The sequence below is a fragment of the Pipistrellus hanaki genome, assembly GCF_964339955.1.
Source record: "Pipistrellus hanaki genome assembly, chromosome: 12".
In the NCBI taxonomy this organism is placed as follows: Eukaryota; Metazoa; Chordata; class Mammalia; order Chiroptera; family Vespertilionidae; genus Pipistrellus; species Pipistrellus hanaki.
Genome location: NC_140514.1, coordinates 16,473,447 through 16,495,098, shown reverse-complemented (window position 1 = coordinate 16,495,098; position 21,652 = coordinate 16,473,447). Strand labels below are relative to the sequence as shown.

The 21,652-nt window shown below is 40.3% G+C and overlaps 1 protein-coding gene across 4 annotated transcripts in view; it reads right to left on the bottom strand.

Annotated features, from left to right (window-relative positions):
• RMDN2 (regulator of microtubule dynamics 2) overlaps positions 1-21,385 on the bottom strand; it is a 35,510-nt gene extending 14,125 nt beyond the window's left edge. Inside the window, exons 1-3 of one of the 4 annotated variants that reach the window (XM_084901457.1) lie at positions 21,220-21,385; positions 13,250-13,726; positions 993-1,167 (exon numbers count right to left, since the gene is read on the bottom strand). In XM_084901457.1, the coding sequence (XP_084757583.1) occupies positions 993-1,167; positions 13,250-13,701 (627 nt within the window). In that variant the 5' untranslated portion in view covers positions 13,702-13,726; positions 21,220-21,385. Of the gene's footprint in view, positions 1-992; positions 1,168-13,249; positions 13,727-17,742; positions 17,892-17,960; positions 18,035-21,219 lie in introns of those variants that run through there. The other 3 variants (XM_084901456.1, XM_084901455.1, XM_084901454.1) reach the window with 3 other exon arrangements.
• Positions 21,386-21,652: the final 267 nt, after the last annotated feature.

Below are 21,652 nucleotides of genomic sequence, written 5' to 3'. Positions count from 1 at the left end.
GAGCATTGTCCTGTACCCCAAAAAGGCTGCAGATTCGATTCCCAATCAGGGCACATACCTAGGTTAGAGTGAGGGATTGATTCCCAGTTAGGGTACTTACCAAATGATGTTTCTCACATTGATGTTTCTTTCTCTCTCCCTTCCTCTCTAAAATCAATAAACATATCCTCGGGCGAGGATTAAAAAAAATACTGATGGCTGTTACATTAATAACTCTTAAGTTAGAAAACTTAAAATGTAGCTCCCCTCTCAAGAATAGCAGTGTGTCTTGTTATTTAGGTTATCAAATAGTTATTAAATATAACAAAGTAATAAAAATCTATATACTCATATCTCTGGTTCTCATTTTATAATCTTAGAGCCTAACAAAGTCTCATGTAAACTTTTTAAAAACTATACACCTTTTATTTATTTATTTTAATCCTCACCCGAAGATAATGTTTATTTTATTAATATATTTTTATTGATTTCAGAGAGGAAGGGTGAGGGAGAGAGAGGAACATCAATGATGAGAGAGAATCATTGATCAGCTGCCTTCTCTGCACGCCCCCTACTGGGGATCGAGCCCCCAACCCAGGCATGTGCCCTTGACTGAAAGTGAACCAAGGATCCTTTAGTTCACAGGCTGATGCTCTATTCACTGAACCAAACCAGCTAGGACTATTTATTGATTTTAGAGCAAGGAAGGGGGAAGAGAAAGAGAGAATAAAACATTGATGTGAGAGAGAAACATGGATTGGTTGCCTGCCACCCAGACCCCAACCAGGGATGACCTTTTGGTGCAAGGGAGCATGTGCCAACCAACTGAGCCACATCACACAGGATTCTCATATATACTTTTTTTAAATTTTAGTCATATTATAGAAAAATTTTGTATCAGTCATTTAGCATTTGTAAACTCTGATATAATTGTTATGGACATGATATGAACAGAATCATAGATTAAATATAAATTAAAGCTATATACAAACTTGTTAACATATATCTCTTACCTTTTCTTTGTGGTCACAAAGTAGTTCAAAACTCTCTATCTTTTTAGACTCGTCCATACGTAAGTTATCTGCCTTCTGAAGAAGGGCATCTAAGTTTAATTCCTCAATATGTATGTTAAGTGCTTTAGGGTCTGGAAAACTCTGTTCTTCTGTGTCAGTGCTAGCTGTAATGTACCTAAAATTGCAGAAATAATATCAACTTTCTTAAAAGTTATACTCTAATAACCAGAGTGATCCCTTTAAAATGCAAATCAAATCGTTCCATTCTTATGCTGAAACCCTGGTATGGTACCCCCTTCAGAGAAAAAAATTCAAGCCCTCACTAGTGACTACAAGGCCCTATATTTGTCTCCCAACCACATCACCTCTCTGACATTTGCTCCATACTACTCTCATCCTTCATTCAACTCCACACAGGCTGCCTGGTTATTCCTTAAACAGGCTAGTCACACCCCGACCTCAGGACCTTTGCTTGCTCTCACCTCCTTCAAGTCTCAGCTCCAATGTCATCTTCTCAATGTGGCCCATCCAGACCACTCGATTTAAAACAGCAACCTCCACACTCAAACCCACCCACATTCTCTTTATGGCCAATCTCTCCTAGCTTGGCATTTCTTTTCTGTAGCAAGTACCATCTTCGGATATACTATATAATTTACTAATCTACTACATGTGCTCCTTTTATCAGTATCACCCCCACTAGAGTGCATGCTCTCCGACAACAGGATTCTTAGTTTTATTAACTGGTGTATCAAGTGCCTAGAACAGCATCTGACTCATAGTGGATATGCACTGAATATTGCTGAATGTATGATACAGCATTGTAGGAACTCAGCAGGCACTCAAATACACACACACAAACACACACACACACACACACACACACACTCACTTATATATATTTATAGTTCAAGATAATGTTCTCATTCTCAACTTGGGTTTTTAAAAATTCATGCTATCTTCCACATTTCCTTTTTTGTGTGTGCAGCATACAAAAACAATTTATTTAAGCCCTGCCCTGTTCTAAAAAGATTTTAGAAAGGTATGTAAGAATACATAACATATAAGAGAACTAATTAGAAGTAGTTAGAAAAAGATAAAACCAATGCCAAATGTGAGTAAAGTCAATAAAAACAATACACATATTTCAAATATCTATATCCTTGTTACGAAGGATATACATGCCTGTATCTTCCAGCAGCTATTAACAAAGAAATAAATGAAACAAGTTTTGAGAGAAGTGCAACTGTTTCCAATATAGAAGAAATTTATTTCAAAGTCCTTATAACAAAGACACTATATGAAATGATATTCAACCTCTTCTACAATATTATTAATGGAAACTTCACTCTTCCAGTTGCCCAAGTGAAAACATGTAGAATCATCCTTGAACCTCCTTTTCCTTCCTAAGCAATATCACCTGTTAGAAATTCCCTATTGGTTCTATCTTCAAAATACATCCAGAACACAGCCACTGAAAACTACTACACATTGAGAAAACTATAGCACATTGAAAAGACTTCAACACATGTGAAGGCACAAATGGAAATCTCGTGTTATCAGTTTGAAGACTTAATATTGTCAAGATGTCAATATTACCCAAAGATTCAGTGCAATCCTCAAACTCCCAACAATGTCTTTTGTAAAGACAGAAAAATCCATCCTAGAATGCATATAGAAGATCTTGAGTAGCAAAAACAATCTTGAAAAAGAAGAACAGAGTTGGAGGTCTCACACTTCCTGATTTTTAAACTTACTACAAAGCTACAGTGATCAAAACAGTGTTACTGGCATAAAGTCAGACATATACATCAATGGAATAGAATAGAGCCCAGAAGTTGAACTCTCACATATATGATCAAATGATTTTTGACAAGACTATTTAATGGAGGAAAAAAGAAATCTTCAGCAAATAGTGCTGGGGGGAGGGGGGGAGAGTAAGGGTGGGGAGTAAAAAACAAAAATAACATCTTAGCCCAATGACAAATACAGGGAACATTTTATTACAATAATTGAAAATAATGCAAATCCCGTTCCTCTAAAAAGGTTAATTCTATTCTAACTTAAGCATTTTTAATTGCCTCTCTACATTGTCCATTCATTAATTAATCTGATAAATATATTTATAAACTTTGTATAATATAATAAATATAAAAAATATTCACTCTTAAAAATAAAAATTTTGGAAAACACCTGAAATGTATTAACTTTAAAAAATAAAAATTACTAATATATACATTTTTTATTTCAGAGTTCTCTGAATTCCCAGACACATGCATACATAAATGTGTATTAAAAGTATTTAGTTAAAATATCTGGTTTTCAGTAGTCTACATATTTCCATGACAATGTTTTTACATATAATTTGGTCCTTGAATTAGTAAAAACATCATCTGTCAGTGAAATGTGTGGCATGAGAAATATAATTAACAAGTCTTATGTAAATGAAAATTTCTGAACTGGTAAATATGAAAATATACAGGGTGGGACAAAAGTAAGTTTACAGGTGTGAGTATTATTATTTACTTGTTATATTATTTTCCATAGGAACAACTCTAAACCTACTTTTTCCCTGCCCTATATGTTATATAGGAAAACTATCTCCAATCATGAGATTAGGATAAAAAATGTTAAACTCTCAAAAAAATGTAATACATTTAGAAGACCTATATATCAAAGCTTGATGTTATTTTCAGACCACAAATGTATTACAACAGTCACTCAGAAATTTGGGACCAGCCAATCTAGGAAACCTGTTAAAACCCTGAAACACATGCATTATGTTTGACTTCCATATTCCAATAATATTAATGAACTATTTTTCAGAAAACACAGAAATTAAAATTAAATATAGATTGCAACATGGCAATCCTTTTCAGAAAATGTAGTGAAGCTTAGTGAGGGAGGAGGTTTCGGTGAAAACTGAGAAGTGATTTCTACAGACTACAGAGTATGCCGGATAGGAAAACTTCTGATTTGAGCTGCCCTTCTAAGGGAGGTTAAAATCTGAGGTGACCTTAAGTTAGGAATTTCACTAGGTGAAGATTTGTCTGCATCTTCAGATGACTTAGCATTATTTCCATCATCAAAGGAATCTGTAACTTCTTTTAGAACTGGGGTAAATTTCTTAGGGTGTTTATAAGGCGAAGCAACTTGATGGGGATCAGAAGTCGTGTTTCCAGAGGTCACAGCTGGGGGTTGACTTGCACTGTGACTTGGCAAATCAGCAGGAAGGACCTCCTCCTTTGGTTGACTTCTTCTTTCTTGTGTATCACTGTCACTGTCTCTTATCAAAGACTGGGAAATGAGAGGTGGGAGAGAAAGGAAGGTTGGTTGTCCGTGGCTATCTCTAAGTGCGGAGGAACGAGATTTTGTGTCAAAATTTAGAAAATGTCTAGTGTTATAGTCAGGAGGACAAGAACTTAGATATTTTTCAACATCAACGTTATTTGAGATTTTAGAAGCTGTTTCAATTTCATTTGGATCCACTACATTCTCACCACTTGATTGAAGATCAATACACATAGCACTTTCATAACAGGAGATTATACTTAGTTTAGGGGTAGAGAAACGTCTCCGGGATCTAAAAGCAAAATGCTCTGAGCAAGGTTTTAGTTCAATGACGCTGCTTTTGTCTTCAGATTCAAAGTTAGCTCTGCTTTGTTGACGCTGAAGGGAACCAATGCTTTTTGGAAGTTTACCAAATAAAGAAAGTCTTCTATCAGAGGAAGATGACAAAGATATAGTTGATGATGTAGTGAAATTACTTCCTCTCCTTATACTGACTTTTCGTATTTTAAAGTGGCTTGAAGGGGCAGTAAGAAAATTAAGTTGGCGAGAAACAGGATAGGTCCCATGATGCAAGGGGTCTTCAGTAACTTGAATGGCAGGGCAATTTTGTTGGAAGTTCTGTTCCTTTTTGAAGCAGCTAGAGTGAGAAAAGTGTCAGATGAGAAAAAAAAAAAATAGGCAGCCAATGTGGAAACCTCCCAAGCCTCCTGAAGGGTACTATCCGCCTTATCAATACGGAAACAATAGGGAAATAGAAAACTAGGGCAGCTAACGTGGATGGTCACACTGAAGTATCCAAAAGGATGCTAAGTCTAAAAAATTGTCTCTACCTCTCTGTACCTGCCCAGTCTATTAAACCTTGGGGAAGATAAGTTGAAAGACTTAGAGAAGCAGGCAGAGAGAAAGATCAGGGAGACACATGATAGGGCACAAAACTAAAGGATCCCCTGAAGGAGAAGGTAGAACTTTCCATCTTCAAAGTAATAAGCCATAATATCTGTTTGCAAATATTAAATTCCTCTAGTGATAGGAGTCAGTAAAATGACTCATGCATTTTAAAATATGAACCACAGATTAAACAGAATCACTCGCAAGACTATTTCAGATAAATATCCAGATATCCCAGTTATTCAGTTACAGTGGGAAACTAAACGAAGCATTAAAGCTTGGCTTATGAATATATCAATGAGCTTAAGCACATAAATATACAGAGAAAGATTTATTTATTTTTCTTTTTAAAGGCTTACCTTACACATTTTCCCATATTACACTTAATCAAAAATAAATCTCTCCCTTCCTTTCTAAGCCATCATTTTTAAGCCATAAAATGCCTGTGTGGGTGGAACAGGTCAGAAGACTGAATGTTTAAGTTGCTTGTAGAATTAACCTGGCAATAGCACAGAATGTGATGACAAGTAGACTCTAGAATCTAATGACGTCAGATTAGAATAAAATTGTCCTGCGGCTCACCTTTCTGAAAAGCTCCAATCCACATGACTGTGGAATATTCTAACTTTGTCATGTTCAAGGAGTCATCCAACAAATCAAGTGATGAGAAAACAGCAAAATGAAGGCCATAACATATACACTTGAGTGGCCAGAATATTATGATCTCTGAATGCAAAATAGTCTGGCCACTCAGAGTATATCCTATATAATAAAAGGCTAATATGCAAATAGTCCCATTGACCAGGAGTTCCACCAGCAGGCAGGCTGGCCAACTGCACATGTCCCCTCCCCCTGGCCAGGCTGGCCAGACCCCAGCCATGCATGAATTCATGCACTGGGCCTGGCCACTCCATGTATATCTGCACAATCCTTTACTTGGGACTGTCTCTCCTACTGGCTGCTCTCCATACCCCTGGCCTACCGTGTTTCCCCGAAAATAAAACATCCTCCGAAAATAAGACCTACTTACAGGTTTCCTTCTGAGTGAAATATAAGGCATCCCCCCAAAAATAAGGCCCCCCAAGCTCTGTCTCAGAATGAAAATTAATTTACCGTAAACTGGTCACTAGGGCCGCCCAGACTGGTGTCTAGCAACCAGTGACGTTATGCAGAGTCCTGACGTCACTGCTGTGTGGAGGCGGAGTGCAGGTCGGTGAGCGGTGAGCACCGGGCGGGAGAGAGGAAGAGAATTTCGCAGGTGCGTGTAGAAGAACAGGAGGATTAGAGCGGATGGGACGCGGAGAAGGTGGTGAGTGCTGGTCTGTCTCTGGTGACACTACTTGATGCTCGCCGCTGCCCTCATGATGACTGAAGGTTCTCAGTCAGTGGCAGTCCCTGCTCCAGCCCAGATCCAGGCCCCAGCAAGCCCAGTGACAGTCCCCAGGGGGTAAATGTCTGATAAAGGGGTAGGGGGGATGTCTGGTGAAGGTGTTAAGTGGCATAGGGGTGGGGGGGAGGGGGATCACTTAAAATGACACAGGAGGATCAGAGGGGGCAATCAAAATGACACAGGAGGATCAAAAGGGGTTATTAAAATGGTAATCCCCCCTCTGATTCTCCTGTACTATTTTGATTCCCCCCTCTGATCCCCCCCGTGTCATTTTAAGTGATCCCCCTCCCCCCACCTTGATACCCCAATTCCTTTTTTTTACCCCTAGAAATGAGCACAAAAAGAAAAAGCTACTCCGTGGAGTACAAGAAAGGAATCATGGAAGACTCTTGGGGCCAAAGTCTTACTGCTTTCTGCAAAGAGAAGATGTTGAGTATCCGATTGGTCCGAAAATGGCGAGCAGAGTATGGTAACCTCATTGAACAAGTGGACAAGGGAATTGCTATAAAGCACAAGTGTGTATCAGGTCGGCAACCATTATTTTCAGAGCTGGAAGACCTGATCTGTGAATGGGTTGTTGACAGGAGAGCAAAGGCTTTGGTTGTGAATAGGGCTCAGATTCAAGAATTTGCCCTTGCAATGGCACCACAGTTTGACATAGCCCCCGAAGACTTCAAAGCATCACAACGCTGGCTGGATAATTTCCTTCAGCGAAGTGAACTGTCTTTAAGAAGATCTACAACATTGTTTAGGTTGTAAGATACTCAAGTTATTAAGCGAGCACTTGCATTCAAGTCCTTCATTGATGATGCTGACTTCTCTAAATACAATCTTTCCAACATGATTGCTATGGATGAAACTGCAGTGTTTATGGGCCAATCATCTCAAACAACAATTGAACAGCGGGGTGCCTCCTTAGTGTACATTCCCTCCACTGCTTACGAAAGTGCACATATTTCTTGTATTTTAGCAATTCGTCTGGATGGCACTAAAATCCCACCTTTAATCATTTCTAAGGGCAAGAAGGAAAAGATTGAACATGCTTTGGGCGTTTTTATTCTTGAAACTGAAAAAGCCTGGGCCATAAGGAAGTGGGTCGATTTAATGCTGCCGCTTGTTATGCGAGGGAGCCAAAGAGGTCTGCTAGCACTCACTGCGCTAAAGACATGAAGACATTTCTTCACGAAATAAAAATAGATCAGATAATGATTCCCGCAGGAATGACAGCCTATCTCCAGACTCTTGATATTGCAATAAACAAGCCATTCAAAGACAATTTGTGCATGGAAATTAATGACTACATTGAAAATAGAATGGAGAGAAATCAGCGTGGAAACTTTGTGAAACCTAAACTGCAAGAAGTTGTGACTTGGATGAAGAATTCATGGGAGAAAATCACTGACAGTTGCATTGCAAATGCACTGCGAGCAGGCTACCTTGACAAGAAGTACTCATTTAAAGACAGTGCTATTGCTAAACACGAGAGATTTGGTCCACTGATTCTGAAAGAAATGGAGTCACAAAAAATTCAGCAGGAAATTCAGGAATTGGATTATTATGATGATGTTCCAGAAGATGATGACATGATTGTCATTGAATAAATGAGTAAATTCTTGATACAGTGGTGCCACACACAACGAACTTAATTCGTTCCAGGAGCAAGTTTGTTATGCGAAAAGTTCGTTATGTGAAATGCGTTTTCCCATAACAATATACATCGGCAGCGATCGTGGAAGCTCGGGCGAAGCAGTCGTGGAAGCTCGGGCAAAGCGGTCGTGGAAGCTCGGGCGACTTCGTTGTGTGAAACGAAGTTCGTTGTATGAATCATGAAATGAAGTTCGTTGTGTGCAGCGTTCGCTGTGCTAGGCGTTCTTTATGCGAGGCACCACTGTACTGTAAGATTCACAGTTTGTCTGGTTTGTGTTGACAACTATCGTACTACCGTTCCGTATACAGGTAATAAATTTCCTTTATTTTCATTTAACAATAAATGTGTACCGTATTCTTCTTCATGGAAAAATAAGACATCCCCTGAAAATAAGACCTAGCGCATCTTTGGGAGCAAAAATTAATATAAGACACTGTCTTATTTTCGGGGAAACAGGGTACTAACTCATTCTTCTTTCACCAAGCATGCTTTACCCCAGGTTTTTACATGATCCAGTAATATGGAAAAGTGACTATTATAAAATTTGATCTGAAGATATACTGAGAAAGTAAAAACAAAAAACAAAACTAAACAGCAAATGCTATTGCCCCCTTCTACCTTGCTTCATCTATCTTGACAATACAGTGTCCCATCTGACTGCATGGATCACATGAGTAGATTATGGAGACCTGCTGAGCCACTGTTTATAACCCCTTGAAACAACTTAATGCCCATTTAAAGGCAAAGTTAACAGAATCATTTTCCTTTTCTAAACCAACTTGAAGTACTGTCCACATAATAACTGTATGTGTGCAGCCACTCATGGCATAAAACACCCTCTAAATTATATTTCTTTTTACTTCTCAGTATCCTGAATACCCTGCTCTCATCTGTTTTGTTTCATTCCTAACAACCTTCTTTTGGGAAACCCTTGGGGAACAAATTCCTTTCCAGAGGCCTAAAACTCTCCAATTCTCTCCATACAGTTGATGGTCAGTTTATAGTTTTATTTTACCCTACACACAAGCTAGTAAATCTGTCACTGTCTCGTGGATGTTGAAGACACATGATTCTTGGGTCAGAGAGAAAGGACTTTATCACTCACAGCATATCAAGCAGTGTGAGACCCAGTATATTTGTGTCGGTTCCCCAGAACAATGCACAGGGCCCAGAAACTCTTTAACATTCGCGATGAGTTGAGTTACAAAGAAAGGAACACTGAGCTTTGGGAACCCACCACTTTTATAGCAAGCCGTGAGTAAATCTGCTAAGCCTGATGTTGGTCCTGGACAAAAACATTCCCTCATTCCTTAAGGTTTCTCATCACAACCTTGAGAAATGGCCAGGACAAAGGAGGGCCATGTAGACCTTATATCCTTCAACAAAAATTATCTCAAAATGGATTGCAGACCTAAATAGAAAATGCAAAACTGAAAGTCTTCTAGAAGATAACAGTGGAGAAAACCTAGATAAATTTGGGTATGGCAATGACTTTTGAGATGCCATGCCAAAGGCACAATTCATGACGGAAATAATTGATAAGCTTCTGCTCGGTGAAAGACAATGCTAAGAGAATGAAAAGCCACAGACTAGGAGAAAATATTTGCAAACTATATATCTGAAAAAGAACTGCTATCCAAAACATACAAAGAACTCTTAAAACTCAACAACAAGGAAATGAACAACCCGATTTAAAAATGGGCCAAAGACCTTACGAGACACCTCACCAAGGAAGATGTGCAGATGGCAAACAAGCGTATGAAAAGATGCCCCACATCATATGTCACCAGAGAAATGTGAATTAAAACAACAGTGAGATACCACTGCACACCTATAGGAATAGTCACATCCAGAACACTGACACCACCAAAACCCTCATGAGGATGTGGAGCAGCAGGAGGCCTCATTCACTGTTGGTGGGAGTGCCAAGTGGTTCATGTTGGAAGTGAAGACAGTTGAAAGGTTTCTTACAAAACTAAACATACTCTTACTATACAACCCAGCAATAATGCTTCTTAGTATTTACCCAATGAGACAAAAACTTATGTCCACTCAAAAATCTGTGCATGAATGTTTACAGTGATTGTCTTGAGAATTGCCCAAACTTGGAATCCACCATGACATGATGTCCTTCAGTAAGTTAATGGATAAATAAACTGTGGTGACAATGGGATATTATTCAGCACTTAAAAAAAAAAAAAAAAAAAAAAAAAAAAAAAGTGAACTGTCAAGCCATAAAAAGATGTGGAGAAAACTTAAATACATATTATGAAGGAAGTTGATCTGAAAAGGCAACATACTGTATGATTCCAACGATATGACATTCTGAAAGAGGTATGACTATGGAGACAGCAAAAAGATGAGTGGTTTCCAGGGATTGAGGGGAGAAAGCGATGAACAGGCAGAGCACAGAGGATTTTTAGGACAGTGAAAATAGTCTGATACCACAACATAATGCTTCATGTCATTAAACATTTGTCCAAATCCATAGAATGTACAACACCAAGAGTGAACCCTAAGGCAAACTATGAACTCTGAATGATTATGATGTATTAATATAGTTTTTTTTTTTGGTATGGGGTAATGGGGAGGGGGGACATGTGTGGGGTCAGGGGCATATGGGAAATCTCTGTATTTTCCCCTCAATTTTTTTCTCTGAACCTAAAACTGCTCTAAAACAGTAGTATCAATTTTTTAAGTATCAAGGGGGGGGGGGGGAAAAGGGCCTTACATTCTTAGGACACTTGCAAGATGTGTAAGATTTAAGAAGCCCCGGAGCCCTGCTGGTGTGGCTCAGTTGGTTGGGTGTTGTCCCTTGCATCGAAAGGTTGCCAGTTAGATTCCGGTCAGTAAACATGCCCAGGTTGCAGCTAGATCTCTGGTAGGGGATGTGCAGGAAGCAGCCAATCAATGTTTCTCCCTCTTTCTCTGTCCCTTCCTCTCTCTCTAAAAATCAATTTAAGCCGAAACCGGTTTGGCTCAGTGGATGGAGCGTCGGCCTGCAGACTAAAAGGTCCCAAGTTAGATTCCAGTCAGGGGCATATACCTTGGTTGTGGGCACATCCCCAATGGGGGGTGTGCAAGAGGCAGCTGATCTATGATTCTCTCTCATCGATGTTTCTAACTCTCTATCACTCTCTGAAAAAAAAAATCAATAAAATGTATTAAAAATAAAAAATTAAAATAAATTAAAATAAAAAGAAGCCCAAAGAGCATGGCTCTCTCCCCAGCAACCTGCTATTTCCCCTCCCCCACCCCCCGTGTTGTAAGATGGTTGTCTATTGTTCCTAAGTCACACTAAGATCCATGAGTACCTTTTCCAAAAGGAAATCTTTTGCAACTGAATCTTTAAAAAAAAAAAGCCAAACAAACAAACCTAGTTCTAAACTATAATTGACTGAGTTAATTTGCATAGACAAATTCAAGTTTTTCCACATTATCAAAAACAGAGCTGGTGAGCCAAAACCGGTTTGGCTCAGTGGATAGAGCATCAGCCTACGGACTGAAAGGTCCCAGGTTCGATTCCGGTCAAGGGCATGTACCTTGGTTGCGGACACATACCCAGTAGGGGGTGTGCAAGAGGCAGCTGATCGATGATTCTCTCTCATTGATGTTTCTAACTCTCTATCCCTCTCTCTTCCTCTCTATGAAAAACCAATAAAATATATTAAAAAAAAAAAAAAAAAACAGAGCTGGTGAACTGAATCCAGTTACAGAGTAATGTACATTTACATCTTTAGCTGATCTGAGTGTAGTGAATGTAAATTATTCAAACTATTACATTAATTATAGTTAATTGTACAATTGGCTTACCAGATATATCCAATTATGCAAAGAAACAACAATGTTCATCACTAAATTAGCACCATGTTAAATTGTTTGTTTTTTCCCATTACAATATTAAACTCTTGTGACTTGAAAGGTAGAAAAAATACTTCTTGGGGATTACCAAACAATTTATTAGTCTATTTTTGAATTTCCCTTTCCGCCATTAGTTCCTTTAGAAAGAGAGTTCATTCATTCACTAGATAGAAGTTACTAAATGCAGTTTAGTAAATATAAAGAAATAGTCCATGGTCAAGGATTTGAGCTGATCCAATAACAAACTACAAAAAGTTTTCAAAACAACAGAAGCAAAAAAAATACATATTTTAGGTTAACCAGTACAGATGTGTTCCAGCAACATCAGATGTGAGGAAAACAGCAATGAAAATACGGGGGTCCCCACCCTCAAGAATCTGGGCTTTGTCATATCCACTGGTGCTGCTTTACTTACTTGCCTATTTTGCTCCTCAAAAAAACTAGTCAATCACAATTTCTTTATTCATGAATCATTTGTGTTTTCCTCTAAGACAATATTATGGATATTCTTGGTTTTAGAATTCAGTGGATTATCCCATGGGAGGAAGAAAGTGACTCGATTGAACATTCTCAAATCTTTTTAGGTCTACACTTCCCAATCCAATAGCCATTAGTCCCATATGGCAATTTAAATTTAATTACAATTAAATAAATTTTAAAAATTAGTTCCTCCATTATGCTAGCTATACTTCAAGTGTCTGCTACACCGCACAGCACAGATTTGACCATTTCCATCATCGCACAAGGTTCTATTGAACTTATTGGACCATTCTTATATAAGTGGCTACTTATAAAAATAGGTTACAAATTTTAGCTAACAAATACGGTCTTCTTCAATACTCACATGCTACCACCTAGCACTAGTAAGTTACTTATATTCTTTTTGTCAATGCGGTCTACACTAGCTTAAATACTGACCTTTATTGAATATGGTTTTAATTGTAATGTAATAATATTACAACTAAATAATCACTTTTTTATATCTTGTTTGTAGCAGAATACAGTTGAGTATGCAAAAAATGTATCCTTATATTATTTGTTAATTATTGTATTATTATTCTTTACCTACTTTTGCCCACCTCTATATGTGACTGGGAAGGCATAATGGAAGTACCTCAATAATAGTAATAATGCAATCAATAAGCAATTCAACATGGAAAACATCTTCAAGAAACTTACCCCCCTTCACTTTCCGCTTCCTCTGAACTATTGCTTGTTCCTGAACTCTGAACTGTGGTAAGCCTTCTTTTCCTAGCTCTGTGCTGAGGGCTGATCCTATGAGCTGTTGCCTTTCCTCCAAGCTCACAGCGTACACATTCCTCCAGCTTTGGAATGGTTTCTTTAAGAATTCTGATTTCCTCTCTGAGTTCTTCCATATTTGTCAGTAATTCATTTAACTTCTCCAGTATCTGAAGTTGCCTTCCTTGAAAGGTCGCTGCTGTTCCTTGATCCTTCTGCATCTCATCTTGCAAAGTCACCGAATCAAATGCATTACCCAGAGTAAGGAATTTAGGTAAATACATTGCTGTCTTTGGTTTACAAACCTTGTGGTACCACAAAAGAAGCAAACTGATTCCAGTAGTTCCCACCATGATTCCAAGTACCAGTTCTTTGTTTGTGGAATGAGGCATTTCTTGTCTTTCTGTTTGTTTGTTTCTAAAATTAAAAAGCATAAATGTAAATGAATGCTGTCTCAGACTTTGTACAAAACAGAGCTTTTTAAACAGCAAAATCCAAGTCTATATCATCACACAGACACAAAAAATAATTGATAAATCATAAATCATAAACTAAAATGTATTACCTTTATAATGGATGTGGCCCAATGGAAATATTTACTTTAAGGATATTATTGAAGTCCATTGTAAAGCATCAATGTATTCTACATGACTAATCTGACATTTTCTCTACCATATCTTTGTAAAGGGTGTGATAGAGATAAAAGCATCATCATAAATTTCTGGAGGGAAAAACTATTTATGAATAAAATTATGCTTAACTGTGTTTGAACCTTCTATTTGTATAAAATTAACTAGTACTGTATGCTGATGTCCAGGTCTTACCTAATCTTATCTAACCAAAAAGAAGCTCTTCCTTAGCACCTCGTTCACATTTGTATTTGTATTTAGAGTGCTAAACATTTTAAAATTCCAGAGCTTTGAGGTTCAAAATATATTAGAGAACTTTGGCAAGTTTCTAACCCAACTCCCATATCGTTTTTTTCAACATGGAAAGCAGAGATGCTCACATAGGTGCAGCCTTCATCTCCTTCCTTCCTAGGACCCAGAAATCTTCTGCTGCTTACATTTCTATTTTTTTCTGGATCTTAATGTTTTCCTTTCTTTCAAATTTTAACTTAAAATGTTTTCAATTGGTTTTAGAAAGAGAGAAAGTGGAGGGGAGAGAGAGACATAGCTTTGTTGTCCCACTTATCCATGCTTTTACTGGTTGCTTCTTGTACGTGGCCTGACCAGGGATCATGCAACCTTGGCATTGGGGGGATAATGCTCTAACCAACTGAGCCACCCTACCAGGGCTCAAAGTTTAACTTTTAAAAAAAGTAACAAGAAGTCATTTAATTGACTCTGTTCTGACTTTCTGCATTCAAGGCCCAAGCTTTGGCCCACCTGATTCCGTATAACCACAGCTCCTTTGACTAAATGTACCTAATCATTCTTATATCCCATCTTCACTAGTTTTATTGCTTGTCTCTGTTCTTAAAGTCAAAAGGCCATTAAAGGAAAATAATAACATAAAGCCCCCTTTCTTTCTGAGACGTTAAAATGGCACTCAGTATATTAGCACTATGATGAATTTACGTAATTAAGAGTAAAATGTAATAAGGCTTTTTTACAGACTGAGAAGTTCCCCAAATGGTTTTCCCATCAGTTCCCCCTATTTTGTATTCAATTTTGTGAGCAAGTTGGGAGAACATTACAAATAATGGTAAACTGTCTATAACAGAACATAAAATTTGTAAATTGTTTTATTTTTCCCGACACTTTCTAAAGCAGATCATTACAGCCCTGCCCCCTATGATCCCTGAGGAAAAGGAAACAAAGGAGGTAAATTCTTTAATCCCCCAAGTTTGTAATTAAAGGGGAAAACCAAACAGAGCCTGTTGGTCTCACTGAGTTGGCCAGAGATCAGAGTTCAGACCTACAGTCTGTGCGGCATGCTCCTGAGGATGACGAGGGATGCAGAGAAAGAGCTCCAGAAGCAGGTATTGGAGTGTCCTTAAACCTGTGATTGAATACCAGTGAGCAACTGCACGGAGTCAAACCCCATCGGGCCAGGCAAAGAACCATTCCCTGGAGCTGTTAGCTTACCCATTCCTAAAGATGACACAGAACTGGGATGTGTTTGAGTTCAGTGCTTATAAGATACGTGAGGCTTTCAGCAGGGCAAGCCTTGGCAACCCTTAGTAGTGGGCTTAACTAACCCTAGAGTTAAGGTGATTTAGATTTGCCCTCAGACAGCTTTTAAAATGGTCTTTAAATTAAAGGATCAAACTTATTTTTAAGTAACTTAACTGCCTTCAAGAGAGAGAGAAAAGGTCAATACTCTTTAAAGTAGTAAAAAAAAAGATCTCAACAACATAAAAATCAGTGTTGATCATCCAATCAAAAAGTACTAAACATGTAAAGAAGCAGAAAAATGTTAAAACTACTATTACAAATATGCTCACTATTTAATATAAATATTAAACGTATGTTAACAGAGGCCCTGGCCAAGGTTTCAGGTTCAATCCCCAGTCAGGGTACATAGAAGAACCAACCAGTGAATGCATAAATAAGTGGAACAACAAGTGATGCTTCTCCTGATCTCTCTGCCTCTGTCTAAAATCAATCAATAAAAGAATTATTTTACAATTTATTAACTATATAATTAGATATAAGTATTATTCTGGTTACAAGATAATGTAATGACAATGGAAAATGACAGACATTATTTTAATTTAAATTTTTGTAATGACAATGGAAAATGACAAATATTATTTTAATTTAAATTTTTGCCATCTGAAATTAATGTGTAATACATTAATTAAAGGTTATTCAGAGATGAGAATCAAGAATTCTACTGAAATAGATCAAAATGTTGACTCAAAAAAAATTTTTTTTAACTTTGTTGTTATGTTGACACTATTACAGATGTCCCCATCCCCATTCCCCCTTTGCCCACCTCCTCCCAGGCCCCCCCTTCAGCCTGGCCATCACTACACTATAGTCTGTGCATATAAGTTCTTTGGCTAATCCCTTCACTTTCTTTCATCCAGCCTACCCTCCCCACCTCCTCTCTGAGGGCTGTCTGTCTGTTTACTTTGCTCATTAAATTCCACACATACGTTAAATCATGTGGTTTTTGTCGAGAAAGAAATGTTCATATTAAAATTTCTTTGTAGACAGTCATGAAAAATTAACTTCAGAAAACATTTAATTTTTGTGTTCTAGTTTAAATGAACTTTTAAATAAAAGTTATACTTTACTAAGTTCATTATAATGCTCTCAGCAATATCTAACACATATTCACTTAATTCATCAGCAGATTCTTAGGGGAAATACATAAAATATGTAACTGATAAAGCCAAGGGATGAATGAAAAATCTTGCAGGAGGAGGAGGGGGAGAGGGAGGGTAATGGGACATTCTGGGTTAAGGACAAGCCTGAGGTTTAAGATTCCCAAGGAATCGCTCTACGATCTTGAATTAGCGATCAGATTTCCTACAGCGGCCTGGATAATGTGATCCTGTTACGTATTTTCTAACACTCATATTTCACCATGTTTTTTCATTTATTATTATTATTTGTTTGTTTTTTATTTTATATATATATATATATATATATATATATATATATATATATATATATATATATATATATATATATATATATATATATTTTTTTTTAGAGAGAGAGAAAGGGAGAGGGATAGAGAGTTAGAAACATCCATCAGCTGCCTCCTGCACACTCCCTACTGGGGATGTGCCCACAACCAAGGTACATGCCCTTGCCTGGAATCAACTCGGGACCTTTCAGTCCGCAGACCGATGCTCAGGGCCATTTCACCGGGTTTTCACAACTTTTCCTATTTTACAATTTCCTTTTAATTTAAGGCTATCTGGTGTTTGGCTTCTTTGCATATGTTTGTGCTACTGAACATCTAGTCTTCGTTTGGGGTAAACCAGGCAAGAAACGCGAGTGTTTTGAGCAAAACCAAAATGTGTGACAGGTGAGACCGAGGGAGCCCAGGTGAGAGGCGACAAGTGCCTCCAGATAAGGTGACCAGACGTCCCGCTTTGGGCGGGACAGTCCCGATTTCCAACAATTTGTCCCGCGTCCCGCGGCGTTTTAAAAAAGTCCCGATTTTTTTTTTTAAAGATTCTTTAAAACGCCGCGGCACGCGGGACAAAGTGTTAAAAAGCGGGACGCTGGTCACCTTCCTCCGGCAGAAACTCCTCGGGGTTGGCCAGGACCCGCCGGGGCGGCAGCGCTCACCCCATCCCTCCCCACACACCCTCCGCCGCGGGGCTGCATCCCCCGGGCGCCCCTCCGCCGCCGGAAGAAGGGCCCTGCGGGCCGGGGCCGCGGCCGCGACCCGGAAGTGCTTTCCCACCGCGGCACACCCCGGGCCGCGTCCCGTCCGGGCCCCTGAGCGCCGCCGCCGCCTCGGACGCACCTGTGCTCCCGCGCGGGCTCCTCTGCCGTCGGGGACCGGGGACCAGGGACCGGGGACCTCGGCCGGGCGAGCGGGAGGCGGCGGCCGGAGCCCCACAGCCCTCGGGCCCTGAGTCCGGCGCCGGCCGCGGCCCGACCCTGACCGCGGAGGCGCCGGGGGAGGAGCCCGGGCCCGCGCCCTCGGGTCCCGCCTCTCCGCGCGCGTTTTACCTCACCTGGGCGGGCGCCCGGAGCCCACGGAGAGGGCTGCGCCCGCCCGGCCCGCGGCCTCGCCGGACCCCGGAGCCCGGATGCTGCCTCCCCCCCGGAGCGCGTCCCCCCCGCGGCCGCCCGGGCGGAGGCCTGGCGCGGGCTCCCCGCCTCCCCCGGCGTCACCCCTGCTGGGGCCCCTTCGTGGGCACACACAGCGCCATCGGGTCAAGCCAGGTGTCTTCCACCATCACGGCCACAGCGCCTTCCCTCGCTTCATTTTATTTTATTTTTTAATTACTTTGTTGATTAAGGTATCACATATTTATCCCCCCATTCCCATCCCAAACCCCTCCCCACGCGTGCCCTCAACCCCCTGTTGTTCATGCACACTGGTTAGGCTCACGTGCATGCACACCACCCCTCGCTTCGTAAGGATCATGGACAACAGGGGGGGGGAGGGTCCCTTTTTTTTCCCCCCCCTAAAATGTATTTTGATTTTTTAGAGAGAGGGATAGAGTTAGAAACATCAGCCAGCTGCCTCCTGCACACTCCCCACCCGGGACGTGCCCCCAACGAAGGTACATGCCCTTGACCGGAATCAAACCTGGGACCTTTCAGTCCTCAGACAATGCTCTATCCACTGAGCCAATGAGCACCATCCCCGACCTGCTCCTCTCTCCCCCTACTCCCCATCCCAAGCCGTCTTTAGATGAAAACCGCCATCTTCCCAGAATCTTCACCTTCGAGAACTGAGCTTCCCTCTCTGTGGTTCTTATAATAACGAAAATAAAGTTCTGCCAAATAAACTCAACAACTGCTCTCGCTCCCTCCCTTCTGTGTTTTCCCACAACTCCTGCATAAAAAAAAGCTGTCAGGCTGGTTTTACAGGCCACACAAAACTCTACTGCTGGGAATCCTATGGGATAGTAAGACTTAAGATGGCTTTTGAGCTTTAAGGGAGCCAAGTTCAAGAATAAGTAAGCCTGGCCATTGTCCTAATATTTGAAACTAGTAAAGCACTCTCACCCCACTTCCCGCTTTTTTCCTTTTTTAAAAAATATGTTACACTTCAGGAATCTGTGCATCATCCTTGCATAGGCACCAGGCCAGTCTAATGTTAATGCTAGTGTATGTGCTGCCCAAGTGGGCAGGCACGCCCTTCTCTGAGAACCACGTTCAGCGCTATTTTATTACGGTTTGCAAAGACATTACAATGCAATGCTGAAATTTACGCCATTCGACCAGAATACCATATAATGTAAACCTGGTATGCTTAGCGGTAATGGCTTTTTTAATTTGAAAAGAGAAATAGGCCCTGGCCGATTTGGCTCAATGGTTAGATCCTAGGCCTGCGGACTGAAGGGTCCCGGATTGGGGGCACATGCTCAGATCTAGGGCTGATCCCCAGTAGAGGGTGTGCAGGAGGCAGCCGATCAACGATCCTCTCTTCATCATTGATGTTTTTCTCTCTCTCCCTCTCCTTTCCTCTCTGAAATCAATAAAAACATCTTTAAAAAAATATCGATAGAAAGGGAAACAGGGAAACAAGTTGACTGTTTCTTCAAAACTTAAAAGGAGCTTAAAGCCCCTTGAGATTGAAGCTCTCCCGGGAAAAGCCCAGGGAGCCGCTCACTGCTGCATCCCCAGCGCACAGCGCAGAGGAGCCCGCAGTACAAGCACGGGGTGTGGGCGGAGAGCAGGACCCTGCCAGCTCTGCTCCAAGAGGGCGGTGGGTGCTGGCAAGCTGGCACTCACTGGTTCTTCAAGTTCAGGAAACAGAGTAAAATGGCTGGATGCTTCCTGTCTGCCTGCCCTCTAATTCCTTTGGTTCTGCTCCTTGGTCAGTACAATTTATCTAGAGATAGAGCTCAGATCATGGTAAAGTTAAAACTACGTAGCAAAGAGAGGAGCTATCTTTATCACGCACCGTGGTAGGGATTACCTAAAAAAAGAAGAAATGACTCACCCCACCCTTAATAGGAGTGTATGGTCTTCAAAGAGCTTCCCCAAAGAATTGCATCCACGCCCCCAAATTCGTATTTAAGCCTCACTCCCCGGGTAATGGTATTTGGAGGTGGAGCCTTTGGGAAACAATTAGGTCCTGAGGCTGGAGCCTTCGTGGATGGGATTGCGGTAATTCCCTTCTAAGAAGAGAAAGAGACCAGAGCTCGCTCTTCGCACCAGGTGAGGGTATCGTAAGCGAGCTGCCTGCAACCCAGAAGAGGATCCTCACCAGAACCGAACCACGTCCCTGTGATCGGAGACCTCCAGCCTCTGGCAGTTGTGAGACATAACTGTTGCTTATTGAAGCCGCCCAGTTGATGATGTGCTATACTATAGCAACCCAAATCAAGACGCTTTAATTCATCACACCCCATCGCAGCATTTACCAGCATCAGGCACCAGAGGCATTCCATCTGCCCCACCTTTGTTCGCAGCTGTTCCCTACCATTGCTCCGGGCAGCATCCTGTACTTCAGCTGCAGCCAAACCTCCTTACAATCTTCCATAGCCAAGGCAAAAAAATGCTTTCTTTGATACTAAGAAAATAAAAAAACCTTGGTGCTATCAAAGCTAAGCTAACCTATCACACATTGGAATTAGATTTGCTGTAATGCATGTTGACAATGGCCTTAACATTTTGGGGTGGATAAGGGTGGAGCTATAAAAATATTTTACAAAGATTCACTACAACATCCTTCAATAAACCAAAATATTGCTAGTATAGCAGGTAAGCCTTTCTAAGCTACAGGGTTTAAAGTTATTGTGGGTCTATCAGGTTAGGCTGGGAATACAGTTTGAGGAAAAGAGGGAAAATAATACTGTGTTTACTACATACATTTAAATTATTTTTTCTTTAGGCCATAAGAAAATGATCCAGAAATGTTTTGAAAAATAATTATAACTAAATTGGACCTCCCAAGGCAAAAAAAAAAAAAAAAAAAAAAAAAATGCTTTCTTTGGGAAAGGCATGAGGATACATTTATTAACTATTTCCATAAGACTAAGAACGAGGAATAAATTATTAAGCACTTAAGTACAAGAAAATAGTTGACCCAATATGCCTGTACTGAATAAATCAAAAATAGCATTTTAGAAAGATATGCATGAAAGAAAAGTTAGCAGCAGCATTTATATAATGGCTCTGAGCAATTCAGTGTTGAATCAATTTATTTTTAAAAATCCTATCTAATTAATACACAGAATTCTTCTTAGAAACTTTCTGTTTTGTTGGAAAAATTAAGTTTTTGTTCAGAAAAGCATGTATCTTGCTAGTTGATACTGACCTTGCTCAGCGATTACCAGCAGTTTTTGGTGACACTTCAAGATAGGGATAGTTTCTTCAGAATTTGCAGGAGATGTTGTAAGTCATATTCTCACTGATCTTCTGTGCTCGGCTTGTTCAGAGTGCAGCCTTGGGTTCACTCTGAAATGGAAACCAAGAGAGTGATAGCAAAGAGAAATTTTGCCCCTCCCTTCTGCGTTCTTCTTCATCGGGAGAGATGACGTTCAAGGCCATCCTTGACCAAGTACGTATATGTCAGCTTCACAAGTCAAGGCCAGTTTCGTTGTTTGTGACAGATTAAAACTAAAGTTCAATGTTCCATCCGTTAGGCAAAATGTATTGCAAGAGAACTACTCATTCAGCCACAGGGCTCTTTGCTCTCACTTGAAGCAAAACAACTCTCCCACTGCTCCTTGAAAAAAAAGGCAAT